Below are 24,368 nucleotides of genomic sequence, written 5' to 3' on the forward strand. Positions count from 1 at the left end.
TTGACGTTTTACAATTGGGTTGTTTATTTATTTTTTTGTAATGCTTGTTACAAAGTGTTCTGTTGGAAGCCTTCAGAATTTGATTTATCAATATAAGAGATTTTGCCCAGGCCCTTATTGCTTTAGATATCTATTTCCAGCTATGGACGTCAATTATTTGAACTCTTTGAGGATAGGCTTTACCCTTGCTTGTTCTAGCCCAGCAAAATTGAACAGACATATTCTCAGCTTGAAGGTGATTGTAATTATGTCAAAAAAGAGAAAAGAAAAGCGAAATGTTGCGAAACTGTCATAGTCAGCTCAGAGATATATCAACCGTTTGTGTACCTATATACAATGTATATGTGTCATCGGGAGACAGATCTTACACGTCCTTTTCAGAGTTCCAACCAATACACAGGGTTAAAATTTGTCCAAGCTTCGAATATCCTCTGTTGGTGTAGTTAAACTTCGTGTTTTCTGGTAGTCTCCCAGAGGAGCACTCTGACTTGGGTTCATTCTATCAAATCGTTGGCTAGTTCTTGGTCTCAGTGCATTTACCAGGAGAGCAATTGTTTGTACCTAGACGGCGTCATCCACGTAAGTCATACCGTTCTGACCTTTGACGGGGGAGGGATACCCGATAGGATCAAGCGGCTCAAGGTTTCTTAGGGGGAATCCTCCCTTAGGGGGTGGCAGGGGACCATCGAGTTTCTTGGCACTGGAGGAATCTTTGTTGATCCCACCGCTGCTACTGATCCCGGACTGGGTGTTGTGCAGGCGGAGTCGGGAGGCATGGCGGAGACACAGATTGCTGCGGATGCCGGCCACCGATATCACGGAGCCGTGGGCGCTGACTGCACCGTCGAGAACCGGCAGCGTCATCGTCTGGTTCGGCACAACAAGGATCTTGGGTTCGTGTTGGTTGTCTTTCTTGAACGTGAGGCGGTGGACGGAGCGCGGGATGACATGCGGGGCGCAGAGCTCGTCACGGGTGTGAGCATCAGTTGCTTTGCCCTGTGTAACAAACCAAGATATTTTGTTCAAGATACAGATTTGCTGTTTCCTAAACAGCCCGGTGACACCCGCATAATGATTATGCATTACGTGTGAGGACAGTACTCGATTAACAAACCTGAATCAAGATTACATCATCCACGTTATCGTCGATTTCAAAGGAATACCCTTCCTCCTCCAAGTCAGGTAAGTAGCCTCTTTCCAAGTGTAATTTGATCTTTTCTAGAGTCCAGCCCTGTAAGTGAAGTAAAAGCCTTCTCATTCGAAAGACCATACAACAGTGATTTATCTAATAATCATGATAAACTGCCGTTTTCTATCGCAAAATTCTTGCACAGTTTGCACTCGCTCAAGGCTTTTTTTTTGGGGGGGGGCGCATCGTGACAGATGTTTGTTGTGCTGAACTCTGATGAATATTGTTGGAGTGTGTAGGGTTTAAACTTCGCCTTTGCATCGACAATCCTGAATTCCAACGCCTGTTACGAAAACGTTTACCTGGTACGCTATCTGCTCGAGCATCAAAGGTGTCGCAATACGAATGGCAATGATGCGCCACAACCGATAGAGAAGCGACGGGTGTAAGGTAAAGGTCTCCAGAGCCACTTCCATGTCCTCCAAGTTGATGAAATAAACCTGAAATCGACGAGGATACAACCCAGTGAACATGTGCATGAAAACGGGTCTTTTACCACACAGTCAGAATATTGATATCTAGCGAGGATTATATTCTGTCCTGTCACGTGCGTGGCACCAAGTCATTATAAGACGGAACGTCTCTGTCTAACTGTGGACTTTGAGAAACCAACGAGAAACTAACGAGCAAGAAAAGTCAAATAGTTTCTGACATAATTATTTTCCACTGTGGGCAGAAGAGAATAGCCGTGAAAACGGTATAACATGCAATAATATGGCATGTTGGCGCTGTAATTAAGTTACAAAACACACTTTGCGGAAACCACAAATTGATAATCCACCCTGCGGTCAATTCCTGTGATATTATACTAAGTCTGAAACGAAAGCGATGAAGATATTACAGCATTCTGGAGGCATGGCAAGAACATTAATAAAACCGATTAGCATGTATCGTCACTGTAAAAAAGGTCCATTATAAACGCGTCTTTGCGTTAACTGTTCACATGTTACCGTTTCAAATTAAACACCTTTGGGAAATAAGTGTGTTTCACTGTTCAGAAAGTCTTGTTATTAACACCCAAATTGTGTCTAAATTTATTGACACATCAACACGGATATGTTGAAGACAACACCACAATATGTCTAGCTCAACACGTTCATAAAGTGTTACAAGGAAGGCGTCTAACATTGACACTAGTTTCAACAGTGTTGTTTATCCCTCTGTCGAAAACAAGAAGCTTTGAGATGGGTACAGGGAATCCCAAGTGGGCCTACCTGTACGGTTGTTTCACACTGAACTGTTGCGTTCCTCGGCCTCCCAGTCAGCACACCCATCTCACCGATGACGTTGCCGACAGAGAGATAGTCCTCGAAACGGCCATGGCCGCTCGCCGCCATCACTGAGTGGTGACTGGCGAGCTCATGGTCAAGATACTCACTCTGACCAAAAAGCTGTTGATTGGTTTCACAGAAAGGATGCGTTGGACGCCTCAAGATGAGATCTCCAAACAGTCGCTCGCGCGTATAAGCACGTGCTTATAAATAGCAGTTCTTCATTGGATATGAAAAATTATCACGGCCTCTGTTCCCTTTTCTTTGAAGAGAGTGGACATGCTATTTAAGGATGACATTAGTGCTGTGAGCCTACTGGGTTTTAGCACATTCCGATCTATCACAGTTTCAGATCCGATGCAAACACATACATAATGCATTAACCACACTGTAACTGCTGCAAGAAACAAATTAATTGTATCTTGGCATGTATACATCAGGAACTTTTTTGTTTTTCAAAATGCATACCTGTACAGGCCGGTATAGTTTGGATTTTTTTGTTCTGTGGACGTTGACTAATCCTTATCGAATTTGAAGACTGTTTTGATTGTTGCAGAGCTGGTATTTACCTTTACAAGTCCGGACACGATGAGATAAATTCCATTGGGTTTGTCACCCTCCTTCACAATCACATCCCCATAGTCAAAGTGGAGTAGCTCCGCACGTGCCTGTAAAAAGGAGTAACAAAATTCATAAGGAAAGGGAATCCCTATTTGGTCAAAATTTATCTGAATAACAATTTGCTCTACGTTCGACTTTCAGATATCTCAAATTAGCTCCATATTTAAACGGTTGGGCGTCGGTCAAAACTGAACAAGCAACCGGTTATGCAAGGGAGATTAATAAACTTTTTGCACTGATAACGGACACGTTTTTTTTCTAAATGTAAAATGACTCAATATTCACGAGCGGTCTTCTTTCTACTCGAGTTGATCAAGTACAATGTCGGCTACTTCATCCAGTTGATCTTTCATAGGTTGACACAGAAACTGATTTGACAAGCATTCCTAACGTCTCAACACAAAGTCTTTAAAACGAGCCCAATTGTATGGTGTTTCCCAGTTCCAATTTCGTCACTGCGAAGGCCACCATCAAAAGAAATAATGTCTATCAAAAGAAATAACAATTCCCTGATCGAAGTTTTTTTTACTGTTCCCCTAGCTTGCAGATGATTAAAAAAATACCCAACGTCAGTGAAACAAAAGTATCTTTACCTTGATGAAATCAATGAGTTTCTTGTCTCCTTCGATCCACGGTACATTTTTCAGTAGGTTTTCCGGAGGGGGTGGTGGAATGCTGGCCGGTGCATTCATCAGTTGTTTCATCTTGATTTCTACAACCTACCAGTTTAAGTAAATTACAAAAACCTTCAAACCTGTGATACGTTTGTCTCGTAGCCCCCAAAAGTCTGGGCCTCCACCTTAATTGCCCATGGTACATTTTGCACAGGGGCGGGACTCAATGTGAAGGTGGTTGTGAGTACAGGTAGGTACGTGTACACGTACTCAACATCGTGTATCGCTTTAAGGTCGGTTCATCCTAGAGGCGAACGTGACAGCGAAGTGCATTTGACGTCATTAAAGATTACAGCAATATCTCGCTCTAACTAAAATGTGTTCAATTTTTCGAATTTGCAGAGCGAACTTTTGATCTTGCGTCACAAATTCGCGTTTTTGTTCCTTTTGCTTTTGCACCAAGTATGAATCGGCCTTTACTCTAAGTTTTGAATCAATTTTAATCGTGTCAACGAGCATACTGAATGTTCGAAAGCTACTGTATTCGTTCTCGCAGATCCTGAGTCAACATTTAATTTGTATTACGATGCAACGCTTTTATACAACTTCTCCAGCGACTCACCCAGTGATGTGGTTTCACAAGTAAAGACAAAATATCTTGATGTTGATAAGTGACCTTGCGACAATTGGTGGCAGCATTACCGGTGTTTTACCAGTTGTGAGGTTGCGCTTGTTGTTCGGAGTATAAGTGAATAGTTCTGAGCACGAGCCACCAGCGTACAAAGTCTCCGATTGAATCTATTCCTCATAGGCATGTCATGTTACCAACCTTTTCTAACTTGTGAGCCTCGCCTTCGTCAATCAAGCCGGCCCCTTGCAGTTCTCGGATGGTGTCGCGAGAGTGGTTTAACACCGTCCGGATAGATTGCCTGGTCTTGACCGACACGGCAATACCAGGGTGTACACGCTGCAACATTCCTGCGTGTATTAGAGTAGGCACATCGACGAGCTTTATGAAGCGATGATACTGATAACTGCGCCGCTCTTTATGTTCTTTCTTCCCCAATTTTGACAATTTTCTAATCTGCAACGGTGTGTTAAATTTATGTTCTTATTTCTACAAAACATCTCACCTAGCTCTTTGATGCACTCTAGCCGATTGGTCTCCGAGATGTTCTTGAGGTAGCTGAGAATGTTGTCGTTGTCGACGAGTCGGTCAATAAGCTTGCTGACTTCTTCCTCGCCAAGCACGAAGCCCTTGCCCACGTCATAACCTAGGGAGAGCTGCAGGTTGATGCGGCCATTGAGGAAGTTGACCAGCTTCGGTAGAAGAACCTATACAGGATCGAGGGTAACGTAATTGGAAGCTCGAGTAAGGGGGATGGTATGGGCCTCCAGCTGGACCAAGAGAACGCGCTATTTCCTCAGCAATGGAGGTTTCTTTGGTTGGAACTGAACTTCGCTGGTTCACGAACGACTAGAAAATGAGGGCGGTTTTAAAAGTAGCATAACTACCAACAAAATGAACACGCCCGACAATCATGACTTTTTGAAACCGATGGGGGCATCTGCTTAAGGCGGATAGGGACCCGTGGATAATTCGAAAAATAAACAAACGTGGGAAAGGAAGAGATAAAGGAAAGTTGACCGCTCCACTGTGGAGGCGTTGCGCGGTAGTCATCTTGCAGGGCAGTTCTTTTGTGTCGTGGGGAAACCTCCATTATGCATACGCTGTGGAACAAAAGCTTTGGCCTGCAAGATGGCAGCCACACTAACCCTCCATTGACAGCTTACTTATTTGAAAAAAAAATACTGACAGCTTCCTCCCTCGCAAGTGTTGCTCCTCGGAAAAGGTCTTGGTACTGCTCACGCGTCACATACTAGATGAAACTGTGGTTGTGTGGCATCAAAGGCTCTTTTTTTTTGTACATATTGGTAGGGTGCCCAAGGCTGAGGTATACCTAATTACCTTAAAAAGGCGGAGCATCCTTAGGCCCCGGAGGAGGCGGATCAGCTTCACCACCTTCAGCAGGGAGGGGTTAAACCCCTTATTGTCGCCAATGGTCTCGTCGAGAATGATGTCGATGAAAGACATGACCAGAATAAAGAAGTCAAACTTGTTCCAGTTGCTGAAGATGTAGTACTTACGCCAGCCGATCACCTGGTCGAGTGAAACAGTTGGACCGACGGTGGTTTATGTCATGATAGACAACTTTTCAGTGAGTAATTGAGACGATGTAACTTTTGTCGTGTAGGAATGCGGTCAGGGACCAATTTCATGGCGCTGCTTACCCAAGCGAAAAATCGGCGCTTACCGTAGCAGAAAGTTCTGTGGTAATGGCGAACGTATTTCACAGGTTGGCGAGGAATTTGGATTGTACGCATGCGCACATCCCGTAACTAAGGACTTTGTGCTTGAATGGTTAGGGCAGAATTTTTCTGCTATCGCAGTTAGCGCAGCACGGAGATCGTAAGCGCGGAATGCTGCGGCCAGTAAGCAGCGCCATGAAATTCGGCCCAGCTTTTATCAAGTTCACCAAACGCACACATTTGCGTGCAAATTAAATCTCTTGTCTTTGACGCCAAACTGCAAAAGCGAACTTTCTTTGGAGGATTGTGTCATTATACAGCCTCAAACCCAGATCCACCCAGTCATGAAAAGGATTCTCGAACAGTTGAGCCTGGAGCTGGACCAACAGAGGGCGCAATTTTCTTAGCAACAGAGGCTACTTTGGTCGGAACTGAACTTCGCTGGTTCACAATTGACTATGAAATGCACGCGTTATGGTTGAATTGTTACCAACAAAATGAATACTCCCGACCACCATGACTCCTGTCAACTGGTGAGGGGGTACTTCTGCTTGAGACCGTCGTTAAGAAAACCACAGTCTGACCAATATCGTGGTGCACAGTGTCAATAATAGTAGAGGAACGTGATGTGGTTGACACAAAGGACACTTCATGATGTTGATGTTGCTTTTCTAAGTTGCAATTCAACCCTACCGTTTCAAATAAGTGCCATTTATCTCCCCTAAGACAGTTTGAGACCCAGGCGTGGTTGAACACAGAGTATGTGCCATAAATTTGGAGGCATGTTCGACAAGGAAACCCTACAATAATCTGTTTTCACCTTGACTATGGCTTCCAGCGTGTAGATGGAGGTGAACACGTAATTGCTGATCTTCAGGCCCGGTTTGTACTGAGGGTACAACGGGTGTTCTTCCTGCACCACGAAGGCCATGATGATGGGGATCATGTTGAGTATGATGATTGCCATGATACTGACCTCAAAGGCCACGTGGCTGCTGACTTTGAACATGAGGCGGGAGAGGGCGAAGCGTGCTTCGGGGATCTCCTCGGTCTTCTTACCCCGGACAATCTCCTCCAATTTGCGTTTCTGCGGGGGGGGGGTAAAAAAGAGAAGAGGTTATGAATTCTAGCTGAGAGCATAACCTGCAGTAGCCAGAATGTTATACGTGCACTGGTGCCCTTTACCAGCCAAGATTTGATATTGTGACCTTAAAAATGTTATGAGAGCCAGTCCGCCGGCCAATTGGACCTTTCCCTGGAACTTGAAACCTGTCCCTGGACTGAAATGCAATCATGAATAGTAATTGGTTAGTAGCTTTCAAGGTATTGTTTTACAGGACCAGCGCAATATGTTTGTTCCCCTTTCCCACAAGAAAAATGCTTCCGCCAACTCGTCAGCATTATGGTATAGCTGTTGTTTCTTAATTACGTGATTGCCCCACCAAGGGCAAAATTACCACACCCGTTCACTGAGATCTTTCTTGAAGGTATACGCAGCCAGATATAAAGCAAGTTTGTAAAAATATCTCTGATTCTTTGTACAATAAATACACATGTCAAGTAGCGTGCTTATACATAGGAGAGGACGTTCTATCTAGCATAGAATTACACATCCAACCAAACTGGTCGAAACGTCGAGTACACACGTACACTCACCAGTTGTTACCAGAACCACATTTGTTCCAAAAGAGATCTATCCACACGGCGTAACCGCAACCCCTTTCCATAGAATATCCAAGCAGTTTGGGAACCACAGTCTTTGCGAAGATCAAAATAGTCTCAGCATTTCTGCCACTTAACTCACCAGGTACGGATAGATTCCCTTGATCTCCCAGTTCTTCTTCAGGTCGGACACGCTGATGAAACCTCCCTCCTCGTCAGCTGCCGTCTCTGTGTAACCGACCAGGACGCGGACCGCTTCCCGGGAGAGCATGCCGTGCTCAAACTGCTTCCAGTAGCTTACCTATACAAATCACAGGAATTGGTCAAATCTCAGAGAGGAATAATGCGGAGCTAGACTTAGTTAAGCACATTATCTTTATTGATTTTTTTAGACAAACTAAACAACAACGGGAAAGTCAAGGCATTTGTAGTATTTTATGGGGAATAATGCTTTTCAATGGTTCTTTCCATTCACCAAGAAATATTTCAGACTTCTTACAGACCATTTCCACTAACAACGGCCGTTATGATGTAAGGCTTCAGCATGCAGCCGAATGCCACAAGCGTCCAGGTAATGCATTGCTCCGGAACGAGGTCGCGCCCGAATCACTTGGCTGTGGCTTGTGGGAACTTACTGCACCGGCTACCATAGATTCCTGTATAATTTCAGGCTGCAGCCTAGCTATTCGGCCACGGCCCCAGACTCACTTGTTCCGCTTTGAGCATTCTCAGTCTGGCCTCGTCCATCATCTCAGCGTACTCTAAAGGCGATGGCTCATTGGGTACGTCGGTGTGGCAGCTAGGGCAGACGCTGAACCGCTGGGCAAGACTCATGGCCTCTTTGCTCATCTGCCCCAAATAATCAAGAACTCCAACGTCACGGAAAACAATACAAACAGGTGAATTGAGTGAGTGCACGAGAAAAATCCAAAGCGGCAAGCAGGAAGGCAAAGGGACCATGTCATAATCTCAGTGCAACTGGACAGATGTCCTTAATTTTTCTAATGACCGATAATTCATTTTTCCCTGACGTTTTCACAACTTAAACCAGTGCTACCAAGTGCGTCAGTCCCTCTGTTTAGTTCAATGCCATCTTAATAGGAAATATACTTGTAATACATGTTGGTCATTGCTTTTTGCATTTCTTGTAGAATCTTTTGTAAACTCCACTTATCGCGACCAACCGAAACTGATCTCGCGTGCTGCCAAAAGAGAACTTTCAGCTGCCAAGGACTTTAACCCCTACCCCTTCCTCCTCATTTAGCGTCTTGTACGGGTCTTGGATCTCGGCTGCCTTCACGGCAATGTTCCAGTCGGCGTCAGCCAGGAAGCGGTCTGCCTTCAGCATTGCAAAGGTGCGCGCTTGCCCCTCCTGGATGCGTTTCACAGCGTTAGCCATAGCAAGCCTTTTCGGTATGGATATGTCGCTCATACCTTTTAAGAGGAGGAAAATAAGTCAGAATTACAAGTGTTTTAATACACACATGGCGGTGACTACCTAAATTGGCTTATTAAATCAAACAACACCATTATGAGCACGATACTTGTGTATCTTTACCAAGTTGTTAAACTGTAAAATGCAGTGAGAAATGGCAAAATGCGTGGAATCAGAAATTTTGCACTTGCGCAATAAGGTGTGGCACTAACATACAACACAAAAATTAGAAAACCCTTTATTTTGCTGCTGTGTCTGCTTTCAAACCGAGCAAAGGAAGCTGACATAGGAAAGATGCGAAGCACTGATCCCTGAAAAACTGTCTAAGCTCTTGAAAGCTGAAATTCAGAAGCTAATGGATACAATCCACCTTGAGCAGAAGCACCCCTCATCGGTTGACAAGGGCCATGACACTGGAGAGTGCTCATTTTTATTCATTATTGGTGGCTGAGCCACCGTAACAAACGCATTTCATAGTCGTTCGTCACCGGCGAAGTGCAGTTACAGCCAAAAGAGCTCCGTTGCTCAGAAAATTGTGCCCTCACTTTGTCGCTCTTGGGCTTATAATACACAGGGAAGGAAACCCACCCAGAAGCTTCAGCAGGAACTGGATCGTGGTAGCGTTGATGACCAGCGTGAGTACCACAATTCCCGACGTGTGAAACAGCACTTTGCTGCCAATGACCTGGGAGTCCAGCTCCTCGGACTGGGTGACCAGGAGGGCCATCGCCAGACCCACGGCACCGCGGAGGCCTCCCCACGTCATGATGACCCCGTTGCGCCAACTGAGCCCGTACCCGACGCGGGAGAGGATGGGGCTAAACACTGCGATGACAAAGCCCCTAAGGTAAAAGAAAAAAAGGGGGAAAAGAGAGAAAAAGACAATGAATCCGCGTCTGAATTTTGTGTCAAGAGGTAGGTCTAGATCTTCCTCAGTTACAAGGCAGGGCACATGCTGAGAGAGACGTACCAACTGCTGCTCTAAGAGCCCGCCTTGGACTCACCAAAGGTGGACAAAACGGTGACGTCACATTAATTATATCCAAATATACCGCTGCATTCTGTCAGTATGCTAGAGAGTAAAATGCCAGTAGCATTAATGTGAACAAGAATTTTTTTTGGTCACGCTTATTACTGTAGACCCATTCGATCTCAGTTTTGACGGAAAAGATTTGCAGGGATAATCTCACCATCTGTCAAAAATCTCAAGTTGATTCTGCAATGTGGTATTCGGTGTTCAATGAAAGTCCATACAGGCGTTAGTAAAAATAGAGGAACCAATTAACATTATCTCATAAAGGTACATTAAAATCTTGGAAATTGTATTTAACAAGAAAGAAATAAAACTTAACTTCAGAGTACTTCCTGTATTCACTTCCGCTTTGTCCCCAAACAGGCCGCTACTTGTTCGCGATAGTGGGGTTACTCACCGTATTATGTTGACACCAACGTATAGGGCAAACACGTAAAACCAGTCAATGGGCTCCACATTCGCCAGGGCGTGTTTGATGATGACCAGGCCAACGAGCATGAAGATGAGCGTGTTGGCAAGGTAAGCCAACATCTCCCAGAATCTGCGCGGCGAGAGAGGCAAATTTTCCTTTTTATTAATTGTAAACAACGTTAAATTACGTCATTTTTGGGACTAATTAAAGGGAGTTTTTTCCTTTTTTTCGAAGCACGGATTCTTTTATGAAATTGCATAGTGACAAGCTAGTGATGTTATAAACCATTTAAATAAAAGTTCATTTTCTTTAGAGTTGGTATGGGACGCTCAGAAAGCTTCCAAAGTGTGAAAAATAAACAACTTTAGAGACAAAAGCTTTAACCGTTACTATAGGTGTTGACAGGCTTCGAACCCGTTGCAGCAAAAGTGTGTCATACTCACAAACTTGGATTGCTCAGAATACCACTGACCAGCGCAATTCTCCCTTATTTTGCCCACTTCTAAATATCTATCAGACTTTCGAATAAGGAGTGAATGCACAATGTGAAAGAGTCTTAAGCTCATCACTATTATCAGGAGAAATTTACGGACGGATCACGGTTTGCGCGGCGTACCGGTTCGCGAGAAGTAGCGCGAACGACGAGTTTGAAACTATTGCTAAAACGTGCAAAAGGGGGTATCGTTCCTGCGCTGCGCGGGAGGAACACGGGTGAAAATGACGCGAAAGTGGCCGCATGACTTTTGTATCTACCGCCGAAAATTTGACAGAGCTGTGCCTTTGGAGCATTTACCTGTGCAAGAAAACCTCCACCTCCGGACTGATGGCAGTCCTCTCGGCGTTAACAATGAGCCCAAGAACCACGACAGCCAGCACCCCGGACACGCCCAACACCGACTCACCGAAGTAAAAAGTCAAGTAGGTGGAGGCCAGCGTGATGGTGATCTCCACCATGGCGTCGTTGAAGATGTAGGATAACCAGGCAGTGGTCACCTTGGCCATGGCAAAGCCGAAGGCGGGACCTCCCAGGGCGACTCGAAGAAAGTACAATGCCACACTGGATGCTAATGAAGCACAGTTGAGTCAGAAAATCAGGGCCTGATATCATGACAGTGCTAAATACAGAATGCATGCACGCATGTCGTCCCATCCTACACCAGCCTCATTCCCATGGGTACGATCTTGCCGCGCCATGTTGGTTCCCACCATGCCTTGTGTGATTTAACCCCCGGTATTGTATAATTCAAATGTCCCACTATTTGGTATATTTAGATAAGAACTTTATGCGCGCATGGCGTGCAAGAGAATACGTGGGCGCGAGCGTGCAACTTTTGAAATACGCCCGCGATTGACTTTACGTTATGTATATTCATCTTGAATAGCCAATCAGCGTACAACCAGGGGCTAGTGAAGGAACGCAAACGCAGCCCTTGGAGTCCAAGTTGATCCCACACCAAAGAGGTTGGCTTGAACGCCCTCCAGTTTGGACCGAGTCTTAACCAACTTCTTTGTCATCTGGCCAGCAGAGACTTACCGGTTGCACCATGATTTGGCACCGAGATATCTCTGCAGACTTTGAAGATGACGAGAGAACAACCATCATTGAGGAGCGATTCGCCTTCGATTATGGTTCCCAGTTGTTTCGATGCTCCTGTGCATTTCAGGAAAAACGTAGTTTCTTGAGAAATGTTCCAGGGTGTTTCACTATGCTTGGGTATCTGAATACGTGTACCGCAATATTGTGCACCCTTTTTATGACTTCTTTGAATATTTTATAGTTGTTATATACACAAATATCAGTTATCTACCAGCAAACTACCCCGTGCCAATGCATCTTTTCCGTATTTTTATTCATATGCATAGCTGCATGACATTATCTAAAGTCTTTATAAGATTTGAAGACACATTATTAATCATTATAAACGGACTGAAATATAACCTGGAGATTAGAACTATTCAAACGATGCCCAGCGAAGTTGGCTAACGGACGGAGACTCATCAGAACTGCCTTGGTTTTCAGTGTAACATACAACAGCTGTTATTTCTTGGGAGCAGACGACGACATTCTATGTAATAGCTAATTTCAGCTCCGGGTTCAGTGCCGCCTGACATTGTGCATCAACTAATCCAGAAAGACGTGGACTTTGAAAGACGTGCGCAGCACTGCAACCTACCGAGATCTTTGAGCAGCGCCACCACGGCAACGGGATCCGTTGCACTCATGATGGCACCAAACATCATGCTCACGCTGAACGACCAGTTGTAGGAGAAGACGTACATTGCCAAAACTGCCGTCAGTGCCGAAGCGAAGATGAGTCCTAGAATGGCCAGTATGCATACCTGATAATGAATGGCGAGGACGAAAATCAACCTTGTGCCCAAGTTCGTATTGCTAAGACTTTGTGCTGAAGAAGGTAAACGGGCCAATTCACCATGACTTATAATTCGCAAAGGTAATATTCTTGATATTCACGAAATCGATCGAGAGACAAAGAAACGATGCCACAATAATTGTTTTTGTTGTCAGGGTAGTTCATGCTGTTTGCTCCCAAAGCCACCATATAATGTTACTGCCCTTGTATATGCTGTGTGTTTCGTCTTTGTCTTGTTGTGTCTAATTCTTTAAACTTGATTTCCACACACTGCGAGTAAGTCCCATTGTTTTTTAGCCGTCTTGGCAAGCTCTTCATCTTACGGATGCCCTCCACTTCCTACTCTCAACACTATGCCTTCTCTTACGTTGCACGTCTCCTTTGAATGAAGTGGAAATGAGGTACGAAGTCACCTTTACCTGTACAATGCTCTTAATGAACGTGTGCACGTCCATAGCGAAGGCCGACTCGAAGATGAGCACGGGCAGGAATACGTGCAGTAGCAAGTGCGGGTCCATGTGGGCTACCGAGGTAGTGTAGTCACCTACCTCCGGGACCTTTTCGGACAGCAGGCCCAGCCCTACCCCGAGGATGAGCAAGACCACGGTGTAAGGTATGGGTATCTTCTGGAAGAGCGTCCGCACGAGAGCTGTAAGGACGGATCGTCCATCGTTACATGTAAGTTTCTTTGCTTTGGTTAGATTGCATTTTCCCTATTTAAACGACGTTTGCTCTGCGGAATCTCTGAGGACTGCAAGTCGAAGAACCAGATTTTTCCTATCTGTATTAATAATAGTTTTCGCTCATGGTATATAATGTCAGGACAGTACCATTAATGTTCAGATCTGAAACCAGACTTAAAATTTCAATGCATATCTATTTTGCATGGTGTTATAGTCTGACATTGGTCACTGCCTTAGGATTTTTTGTATAATAGCCTATTCCATTCTTATCGTTTAAAGTAATTTTTTAGTCATCTTATTGAACTGGGTTTTAATCACAAAGCATGCTGACTTGAGGCTGTATCCCGAAAACAACTGTAGACTGCAGTAATGGAGGTAAAGATAAGCCAGCCTTTCATTTCGTTGCGTTTTTAGGATACCAAGAGCTATTTTTCTAATTGTTGAAAAAATGGTAGCCGTTCATTGAAGTTTCGGGGGTTGTAAATTTGGGGACCCTATTCCTACAATAGAAGGGTGAGGTACATTTTCACTTTGGATGCACCTTGGTAGATGACTATGACATCGTCCTCAGTATAACTGTAGGGTTGATGTTGTCAAGAAAGGGCAGTATTTTGAGTTTTGAGCAAAATTATGAAGGGAAGCTGTGTGTAAGTGCCAGCACATGACAAATGATGGATTCAAATTTGCATGGTTGGCTTATCAGTTAGAAAATCAGGAGAAAGTTAGAAAGTGGGGACTGAACGGCTTATAATATTAAAATAACAAAGAACAATCAATCAGTTGCGGGATGGCCAATAGCCCGAATGTGAAATATTTTACCAGTCCGTGAGCTGAAAGAGTCGTTCTGAGAAAAAGTCATTTCCTGAAAACGTGTCTGTCCAGGTCGAAAACTTTAACTCTTCGGCTCTTCAAACTACGCCAATAAGGCCTACTTGGGGAAAAGAGTACATCAGCGTACTTTACCTCCAAATACGCATGAACCGAAGAGAAAGACGATTTCATACGGTGGTGGATGGCTATGGTCCTCCACTGGTGCCGTGCCATTCCCAGCGGTGACATTTCCACCGGGCCCAGGTGTCACCGGATGGCCTGCTACATCGTGCGCCGGTACCGCTCCCCCTGTCGGGCTGAGAAACTGCGCCGCTACCACCGCTATGACGGCCACGTAGAACGAAATTCCTAGTCCAGAATCTGGTGCCATCAAGTAGTTTTGTTAAGATTCTTTCTGAATTTCTTTTGGACGTCCTTGGAGGGGTAGGGATATTTCAGTTGCTTTTTCAATGCTCTGGCCTTTGCAGCCGGGCCGCTGCAACATTATCTAAATTAATTTTGTTATTGAACTTGATGCAACAGCAAGCACGCTCGCGCGCGGTAAGGAATACTTTGTTTTCTTCCAATTTTTAGGACGCGTGTTGCCAATAGAGAAGCGCGTGCGCCGGGATGCTGTTGGTTATTGTTACGTACATATAGTACCGAAGTGAATACGTCACGCGCACAGTTAGTGTGTAAGAGGCATTAGCGCGAGAACCAGCGCGTGAACCAACACGTGCGCGTACTCCATTCGTTTGCACAGCACTTTCTGGTTCACAGAGACGTCACACTTCGGTACTCTATACCATCTTTGCTCTATATTTCTTCGCCACAGTTCATTTTGACAGACAGATTTGACCAAAGTTTTTGGTCATTCGTAGAGCTGCGGCAAATATCTAACGTGTTTTTAATAATTTGTCTACGAGGCTCTGATGAGGTGAAAGTCGCTACCCTCCCACTGCTCTCGGTTAAACATCAGTTTGAGGTATCTGCACAAAGCTGGAAGTATTCTCTAAACGGTTGCACTCCCGTATCCGTTACAATACATAGATCTACTACTATTAAACGCGTCACGAAAATGCCTCACTGTTTGGGGGAAAATGGGCCAGGGTGAGCTCTCCTCAGGGTGCAGTACATTATAAAGTGTTAAATCTGCCGTGCTTATTAGCATAAAATACATGTAACGCCACAGTTCTTTTGAAAAAGGAGATTGTTTTGCCCCCCCAAAAATCGAGGATTGTGAAAATATAAGCCAGGATCAAATCCCTAGCTTTGGGGGCTTCCATCCCAGGACAGAGTAGATGAAATAATTGTTGAAAAATGGTCCTGGTTGCCCAAGTCTGAGGGATACCGTGAAATATCGATGTGCAGGCTGAAAGACTGTCCCCTTTCGGGGATGAGTTTCTTTTTTAGGGGAATAATTAACTGGCTAACCCACAAACAACTGAAAACAGTTGGAAAGACCAAGGAAGAGAAATTCCAGTGTTTCTGAACTTTGTTGATTTTACACCCTAATGGGGCTTGATTAGTGCTTTGCATCCCGCATCTTTGACCACTCATGCTGAGGTAACACCCATGGATCTTGAACGACCATCAAGCGACGCACTATACGTTCCTTTTATGTACACTGCGCCGTATCTTTTCAAAATCTCCACCTGTGACTCCCTTTATTTAATAGATCTGCATTCGGATTTTTGAATTTGATTTCAACTTTTCGATCAGCGGGGTAATGATTTGAAAACCGCAGGTTCTAGTCGTGACCGTTAGCTGGTATGGTAACCCTGAAGCACTCAGCAGATATATGTCGAATCAATATTGTACGCCTGCAGTATAATTATACTGATTTTGTACTCCAGTGCTCTCAGTTTTCCTGTGAAGTTCTTCCGTGAGGTGGATATAAACAGTTTCACAATACGGTCTAAAATATTACTGCTCGTTAGGCCGTATACGGAAGGCAGTATTATATGGGGCGTAAGCAATGGATGACATCATTTATGCATGGCCGATCTAAAACGTGCGTTTAAGACCGGTTCAAATGTTTGTTAAGACCGACCAAGCACGTTATTATTCTCATTCACAAATACAGTTTTAGTCAGAGAGAAGTCAGTATACGACACATTTCCAAGGATTTAGTTCAAAAATTTCAAATCGTTTTCCTGAATACCCCGTCCATTTTACGAGCCATATAAGGATAGGATTAAGCTCTGCCGTGGCAAAGGGCTGTGCTTTGGGAGCTTGCAAGCCTCATCACATCTTGCGAGAGACTGTAAGAAAGGAAAGAAATGCAATATCTGTCGACGGTGGCATCCCACAGTATTGCGCAAGGAGTGGAAAGGGCCCCAGCAGCCAGATGTGACACCGATCAGCACAGCCGGTGCCTCTTAAGGAAAGAAGAATCACATAAATAAAACAACGTCGGTGAAGGACAATGTTAAGTACGGCCTAACAATTTCCAGTACATGCCCATGACAATCACCTCCTCGAGTTGTGCCAGGTCAAGAAAGACAAGAATGCCAAGAATGCAGACCACAACCTATGCATTCTTAGACTCTGGCAGTAATGCAGTCTTTTGTGCTAAAGAAGTGATTACCCTGCTTGCAGAGAAAGGAAGTTAGTCAACACACAAGTGCAAACGTTGACTGATGAGAAAGTGGTGAAGGGGCATGTACTATTGCATCTGGAAATAATGTGGATTTGCAAGGTGAGACAGTCATAAGTCTGCCAGAAGTCTACACTCAGAAACAAATGCAAGTAGCCAGAGAAGATATCCTCACAAAGGATGACTTGAAGGAGTGGAAGTATTTTTTAGACAGAGTTTAACTGCCACATGTGGATGCTGAGGTGGGGCTGTTGATTGGAAACAACGTTCCTAAAGTTAAGGAGCCCCTTGAAATAATCAACAGCAAAGAGGGTGGCCCTTTCCTTGCCGATCAGTCCTTACTTGGCAGGTTTTTGGGTCAAGAAAATAACTGTGAAAGCCAGAGCAGACGTTGAGGAACTGCTGCAGACCCTTTCAACCATGACTCCAATGTGAGAATTACAGAAGACAGGCCAGAGAAGTCCAAACAGGATTTGAACTTTTCCCCAAAGGTGAAGAGTTCCATCGGAATGGTTGGTGACCATTGTGAGATTGCACTCCCAATGAAACACGATGAAGTAGGAATGAGCAAGAATGCCAAACAACAGACCACGGGCAGAGCAAAAAGCAGCCTACTTACAAAGAAGATTTCGAAGACAGCAACATCGTCTGAAGGAATACACAGGCTACATGGAGTCCATGTGAAGCAAAGGGTACATGGAAAGGGTTCCGGACAAAGAGGCAAACAGGGATGATGGTAGATTATGGTATCTTCCTCCTCGTGATGTCATGCATCCACACAAACAAGCTGAGGGTGTGTATGTCTGCATAGCCAACTACAGAGGTGCCTCTTTAAACATACAGCTCATACAAGGGCCGGACCTGCCCAACAGCCTCCTTAGTATGTTAACAAGGTTCAGACAAGATAACGTTGCTCTAATGTCTGATATTGAGGGTATGTTCTCTCAAGTATTGGTACTAAAGGAGGACAGAGATCTCTTAGGCTGCTTTAATGTGACAATGGTGACATCCAGAAACCGTTGAAAGCATTTGTTTTAGTGCGATCTCTTCTCCTTTATGTGCAAACTACGCGCTAAAGAAGATGGCAGACGACCATGCAGAAAATGAAGAAGTTGCTCGCATCATCCTTCGCGAATTCTATGTTGGTGATTGCTTGTACTCTACCCCAACAGAGTCAAAGGCAGTTCAGCTTGTCAAAGGCTTGACAGAAACGTGCAGTAAGGGGGGGGGTTCCACCCCATAAAGTGGGTGGGCAACAGGAAGGAGTGCATCTGGAGTACGTCCCAGAAGAAGAATTGGGCAAAAACTTGAAAGCTCAAACATTGATGCAGGCAGCATGCCAGTTGAGAGAGCGTCTGGAATGATGTGGTCTATAGAAGATGATGAGTTCGGAGACAAGATAAAAATGAAAGAAAGACCACCAACAAGAAGAGGTATTTTATCTACTGTCACCTCTGTTTTGAGCCCTTGGGATGTCTATCCTTAGTTGTGCTTCCATCCAAACAACTACTGCAAGCCTCATGTCGTATGCAGTTGGAATAGGATGAAGAAGTTCCACCTGGCTGAGAAAAGAGTGGCAGAATTGGCAATCATAGCTCCCAAGACTGGCAGAGTTCGAGATAGCGATCGAAGTGCCTAAAACCTGCTGGTTTTAAGAACGAAAGTTAGATACAGCACTTTGCTGATCCCAGTGAGCTTGGCTATGGCACCATTTCCTACCCGAGATTAGTGTATCCGCCCGAGTTGAAGTGCACCCCAAGCGGCAAAAGAAAGACAGATGGTAGTAAGTTTTCCAAGCGGATTCTTGCGAGCCTGCTGCGTGTACAGAAAGACCCTGCGACCCGGTATGAATTTTCTTCTCACACGGTTTCGGGGGCGGACTGGCCAGTTGAATCCGTTTCATTTTTCAGGGTTGCAGAGCCCTGAGTCCGTCCTTAAGGTATATTAATGCTTCAGTGGTTGTCCCCTTGCCTCTACAGTTCTTACAAACCACCAAAAGTACATCACAGTACCGTGGGGGCCGTTTTCCCAGGCTATCCCAATTTGAGGGGGGTCTCGCCACGCGCCAGCCAAGCCATACCACCACCAAAACACCCGCCAACCAAAATAACACTTCAAAGACAACCGAAAGAGGCCTCTGACAAGTCCCAGAAAGCTGTCACTGATAAGAAACATTCCACTGTCTGCCCCAGGCACCGTTTTGTAAACAATCCATTAGATTGTACACAAGGGGCCACTTAGCACACAGTCCTACGTGAATTGGCTGGAGGCTGGTTGGAGGCCGGCTGGATTTTTAAAACTTTTTTTTCTGGCTAGGGGAGGCCCTGGCTGTAAAGTGACTAAACCAGGTTTTTCAGCATGTACAGGGGTAGGATATGATAAATAGTCGTTGCATTTGAACGAAAAAAATATATTTAACGTTAATTAGCTCCAATGGACTCGCCAAAAGAGGCCGTTCCCTCTACCGAGGATAAAGGAATAAATTCGTTACGCATACCGAGCGTGCTCTGCGTCAAACGCGCCATTGATCTCGTTAACCGTTCCCAGCGGAACAAAAGAGGGCGTGTTTTTTTGTAATCACGTCACATAGGCGTGCGTTTATATGGAGACTTGGAAAACTTATTACTATATCTCATAAATATCCCTAAGCAAATCAGAGCGCGTCTCTGGCAATTTCCACTTTTCGTCTCGGAAGTAAAAATGATACGCGACCAGGTGACATCGTAGCGGTGAGTATCCACCTCGCTACCGTGCAGTAGTGTTTTTTCTGGTAGCATCAAATATTCCTCTGGAACACGCCGCGTAAATATGTAGTCTGTGTCATGTAATCTTTACAGAACCAGTCTGGAGTTGTATCCTAATAACTATTACAGTAAAGACCCAAAACGTATGTCATCACCAGACTATTGAAGCCCTGTTTCTATGTACATCTGCACTACATTATCATTACATGGAAATTTAACAGCTGAGAAACAACAATGGCGTTTGTGAATACAAGTAATTACGTAGGGAGGTAGTCAAGCTGACCTACACCTCGGGACCAGTAATTCCCACTACTTCCTCTCAAATTATGCTGTATTTGTATACTACTATCTGTCTTTCTTTTGCTGCTTGGGGTGCACTTCAACTCGGGCAGATAACGAGCGCGGTGAAAAAAAACTAACTTACTAAAAAACACGCCCTCTTTTTTACGCTCGGAGTGGATGATGAAAGAGAAGTAAAGCGCCCATTCCTGATGCGTAAGTCACGGGTCGTCCCATTCAAACAAGTGACGTTTCCAAAAATGAAACTGACAGCAGCGACAGTGGTAGCAAGAGTTGACCACATGATCAAGAAAGAGCTTGAAGTAGAAAACACGTATTTCTGGACCGATAGCATGTCAGTGCTGTGTTATATCAACAGTACAACAACGAGGTTCAAGACATTTGTTGCCAACAGGCTAGCAGTGACCATCATCCTTGATGGTTCTAGCCTGAAGCAATGACGCCATATTGAATCAGCTCTAAATCCTGCTGATATCTGTTCAAGAGGCAGGACAGTTGAGGAGTTCATACAGACGGAAAAATGGCCCAGAATTCCTGCTCAAGTCAGAAGATGAATGGCCAAGACCCCGAGAGCTCGGCAAATTTTAAGTGGCAGAATTAGAAGACCCTGAGGTAAAAAGGGCTAGTCTTGCCAGTGCTATCAAGCCAAGTGAGACAAAGGAGCTGGCACTTGACAAAGTAATTGAGCACTGCTCTGACGGGATGCAACTAAAGAAGGGGGTCTGCTGGTTGTTGAGATCTGGAAGATGGCTGAAACCAAGCGCCAAATCAGGAAATCTCAACAAAATCTACAAGGTGCCCTCACTTTGAAAGAAGTGCAAGAAGCAAAGAAGAAAATCTTGCAGTATGCACAGAGTCAAGCATATGCTGATGAGATCAGAGCCCTTATCCAGAATAAAAATCAAGCAGAAAGCAGCAAGAGGAACAGAGGAGCGAAGAAAGCCAATTCAATCTACAAAGTTGACCCGGTTTTGACGGAGAGTTGTTAAGGGGTGGGGGAAGGCTGAGGCGGGCCTCATTACCAGTTGATGCTAAACAACCCGCCATCTTTTTCAAGGCCAACCACGTCTCCACCCTGATCCTAAGCCACATTCATGAAACATCTGGGCTCAGTGGAAGGAACCATGTACTCGCATGCCTTCAACAAAAATATTTGATGCTTGGTGACAACTCAGCAATCAGAAGAATGGTTGGCAAATGCGTGATGTGCAGACGTCACAGAGCAAAGGTCATGGAGCTGCAAGAGAGACGGAAATGGGTGCGCCCTCAGCCTGACGTCCGTTTTGCAAACTTGGTGCTGGTAGTTGATACATCTGTTCCGAGGAAATTCCGGCCGCTTGGGAGAGTGATACGCACCATGCCGGACAAGGAGGGTTTCGTTCTGAGTGTGGAGGTGAAGACCAGGGCCCAATTTCATACAGCTGCTTAAGCGTAAGCAAATTTTTCTGCTTGCTATAGTACGGAAATTGTACTTAAGCATAAACGAATTTCACCAGCGTTTGCTAAGCTAAGCACAGAAAAAAAGATGCGCGCGTATCGTCTGCTTATTTTCTGGCTTAGTGAAGAAAAGTGAAAAAAATGGTGGACAAAAGTGAAGAGTCCGCGGTGTGTGCCCAAAAAACGACGCCATTTACTGCAGAAATGGATCTCGCTATAGCAGCAAGCCAAGTTAATAAAAAAAGCCCGTCATCGAGGGGGTAATGAAAGGAGTGAAGCTTACCGAACAAGCATAAGCTGGCGGCTTGGGAACTAGTGAATGGGCAAGTCAAGGCGTGAGTACTTTAACTAATGGTGGCGCCAGTTTTGTTCGCGGTCAGTTAAGGTGGCTCTCGCACCCAACCTTTTTCATTGACAACACAAAACTTCACAAACAGCACGCCGTAACTTCGTAAGCCTATTCTCAAATAAGCCAATAACCTATAAACATACAGTATAGTGCTAGTCTTTTTTTTTTACTGTTGAACCTTCTTTTCTCCGTTGGTTGTCTATGTTGCTAGGCTTCGTGTTTAGATTTGTAGTATACCGACCTTGACATCACGATTGCCATGATATGATTGTTCGATGCACATTCTGTTTATCTAACTGCGTGATCTGTGAGAGATTATTTGAAAAAGAGAAGTAACCTAGGCTAAGAATCGATACTTCAAAGATCAACCAATCTCCTAAAAGCGTAATGCCATGTGGCGATCATGCAGATCGAGTGTACAACAAATAACGAGAGCCTGTGAAAAATCTGAATCACTGACACTAGGACCCTTTGACTTGCCCCTTTTCAAACACTTAAGCCTAGACATGGTCGGACAATAGCACTATTGCTAACGCCCCCCCCCCCAAAAAGGGGAAAATTGGGACCTTTACAATTTGTACTGTAGGCCTTGGCAATGGGAAATGGCAAATTCAAGCAACAGGAGGTGGGTCGTGTCCACCTCCAATGAGTCAGGCACAGCAACTATTGGATGCCTCTTTATCCAAAGTAAGGGTTGAGGGGATTGACAATTGACACATTCTGTGGTAAGTGATATGTCATGTAGACACTTACAAATTAACAACATAATAATTTATCAATACAAATTCTTCCAATACATCTAAATCCACAGATGAATGTCCTCTTATGCTTTCTCTCTTTCAGTTGCAAAAAATGGAGATGGCAAATTCCTCAAGCTAAATTTAGCCGTATGTAATGTTACACTGAGACATTTTGATGAAAAAACATTTACCTCTTTTCAATTTTATTAACAGTCCATAATGAATTGTGCTCCTCTCCGAGATACACGCACCTGAATGTTTTCTTGAAAAGTGGCTGTTTTTTTTACAGATTCCATCCAGGGCAACAGGGAGGAAAAGGAACCCAAAGACCCATGTGCAAGTACAGTACATAACAGGTGACTTTCATGTGCTCATACGAGTATCAAAAGCACACACACCAAATGCGACCTTGCGATGACACAATTTCAACGATTTTCGTATCGCGTTCTACTGAATCTGCTTGCCCTGAAGAAGTTACTCAGATACAGAAAGCTCGGCAATTACTTGTTTGAGAGGACTGATTTTATATTAGATTCTTATCAATATTCTGATCACGGTGCTACGCAACTCTTCCATATTTCTTTATATCAAACTGGAGTGTCAGTTTGGCTTCAAGAGGCAGCATTGCCACCTAAAAAGGCATCTTTGGCGAAAATGTTCCGAGTTTCAGGCGCCATTTTGGGGGGGGGGGTAGCATGACGCCGCACCGCGTCTCTTCCACGACTGTCTGCGTCTTGACGTCTTGCAGACCGTTTGCGTTACAAATGAACATATGGAAACCAGGCTGAAGTTAGAGGAGCTTAGGAGTACAAGCAAAGGAGGTGGGGCGCAAAGTTTTAGGAGCTGGGCGTTAAAGGTCTGGAACAGTATAGTGCAATGACAAGTTAAAACATACGTTAAAACAAGGGAACAAATAATTGGGAATTTGGGAAGAGCTCTGAGGAGTCGAAGACCTTGGAGAAATCGAAATTTGCTCAAACCCTGAGTAAAACATTCGCACCCCCTTCCGTCCTTGCTTGCCCTCTTCATATTTGGAAACCATGGAAGACATCGCAGAAACTGAGAAAATTTTAAGAAATCTCAAAAACTTGTGTCTAATTTTACCTTGTCTGGATCTGATTCATCGCCACGAATAACGCATTCCAATTCCAACGGAATCCAATATTTCCTCCTAACAACAGACAGAACATGATCCCTTCCACCATGACTTGCAAGCAACTCATGAAGGATACATGATGATTTTTGGGCAAAATGGAGGGGAACTTGCAGACTTCTTCAATAGGAGCAAGTCGTAGCCTACCACCTACCCTCAAAATAGCATCATCGTCCAGATAAGGTCTCAGATTGTAAATGGCACTATGTTTTCTCACAGCTGTACAGCCCTTCTGCAAATCCTTGATTTCTTGAGGGAAGCTCTTATGTTGGGCATGCTTCAGGATAGCCTGCTCAGCTGCCTTGAGCTCTCGAACCGTCAGCCAGGAATGGTCACAAACCGGCTTGCCATTTGTCAACCAATTCTTGAAACGGAGGGGCAATGTCACTGCCTTACGCAGACTGAGCCGGCAGGAATACCTATTCATAAGCTCATCAGTTGGATTGGCGTTATCCTTAGCATCAACAGCTCGACAGGTTGTCTCCCGTTTCACTTCTCGATCCTTGTCAAGCAGATTTGTCACTTCCGGTTCCATAGGCCATTGACTGTCGCTTTGCCAAAGGAATCTAGGTCCATTCCTCCATCTATCCAGATCAGTCTGCTTTCTGAGCATAACGTCCTGCCGAGCAGCAAG

At 44.7% G+C, this 24,368-nt stretch overlaps 2 protein-coding genes across 2 annotated transcripts in view; one reads left to right on the top strand and one right to left on the bottom strand.

Annotated features, from left to right (window-relative positions):
- LOC147795878 (sperm-specific sodium:proton exchanger-like) lies at positions 1 to 14,915 on the bottom strand. The gene is made up of 20 exons (XM_087130616.1): positions 14,566 to 14,915; positions 13,339 to 13,568; positions 12,722 to 12,887; positions 12,082 to 12,198; positions 11,341 to 11,611; positions 10,533 to 10,676; positions 9,691 to 9,944; positions 8,914 to 9,101; positions 8,376 to 8,516; positions 7,810 to 7,968; positions 6,826 to 7,092; positions 5,665 to 5,856; positions 4,829 to 5,030; positions 4,525 to 4,673; positions 3,675 to 3,800; positions 3,030 to 3,128; positions 2,404 to 2,580; positions 1,492 to 1,629; positions 1,115 to 1,231; positions 1 to 996 (listed from the first exon to the last, which is right to left on the bottom strand). Exons 1-20 carry the CDS (start codon positions 14,801 to 14,803, stop codon positions 562 to 564), a joined length of 3,810 nt encoding a protein of 1,269 aa, XP_086986742.1. The 5' UTR covers positions 14,804 to 14,915; the 3' UTR covers positions 1 to 561.
- Positions 13,515 to 24,368, top strand: part of LOC110978450 (uncharacterized) — a 22,608-nt gene continuing 11,754 nt past the window's right edge. The window contains exon 1 of the mRNA XM_022233463.2: positions 13,515 to 13,597. The gene's annotated coding sequence lies outside the window, so the exon portion shown is untranslated. The remainder of the gene's footprint in view (positions 13,598 to 24,368) is intronic.

This window comes from Acanthaster planci, linkage group LG20, assembly GCF_054643075.1.
Source record: "Acanthaster planci isolate LZ-2023a linkage group LG20, COTS_SCS, whole genome shotgun sequence".
NCBI classification, from domain to species: Eukaryota; Metazoa; Echinodermata; class Asteroidea; order Valvatida; family Acanthasteridae; genus Acanthaster; species Acanthaster planci.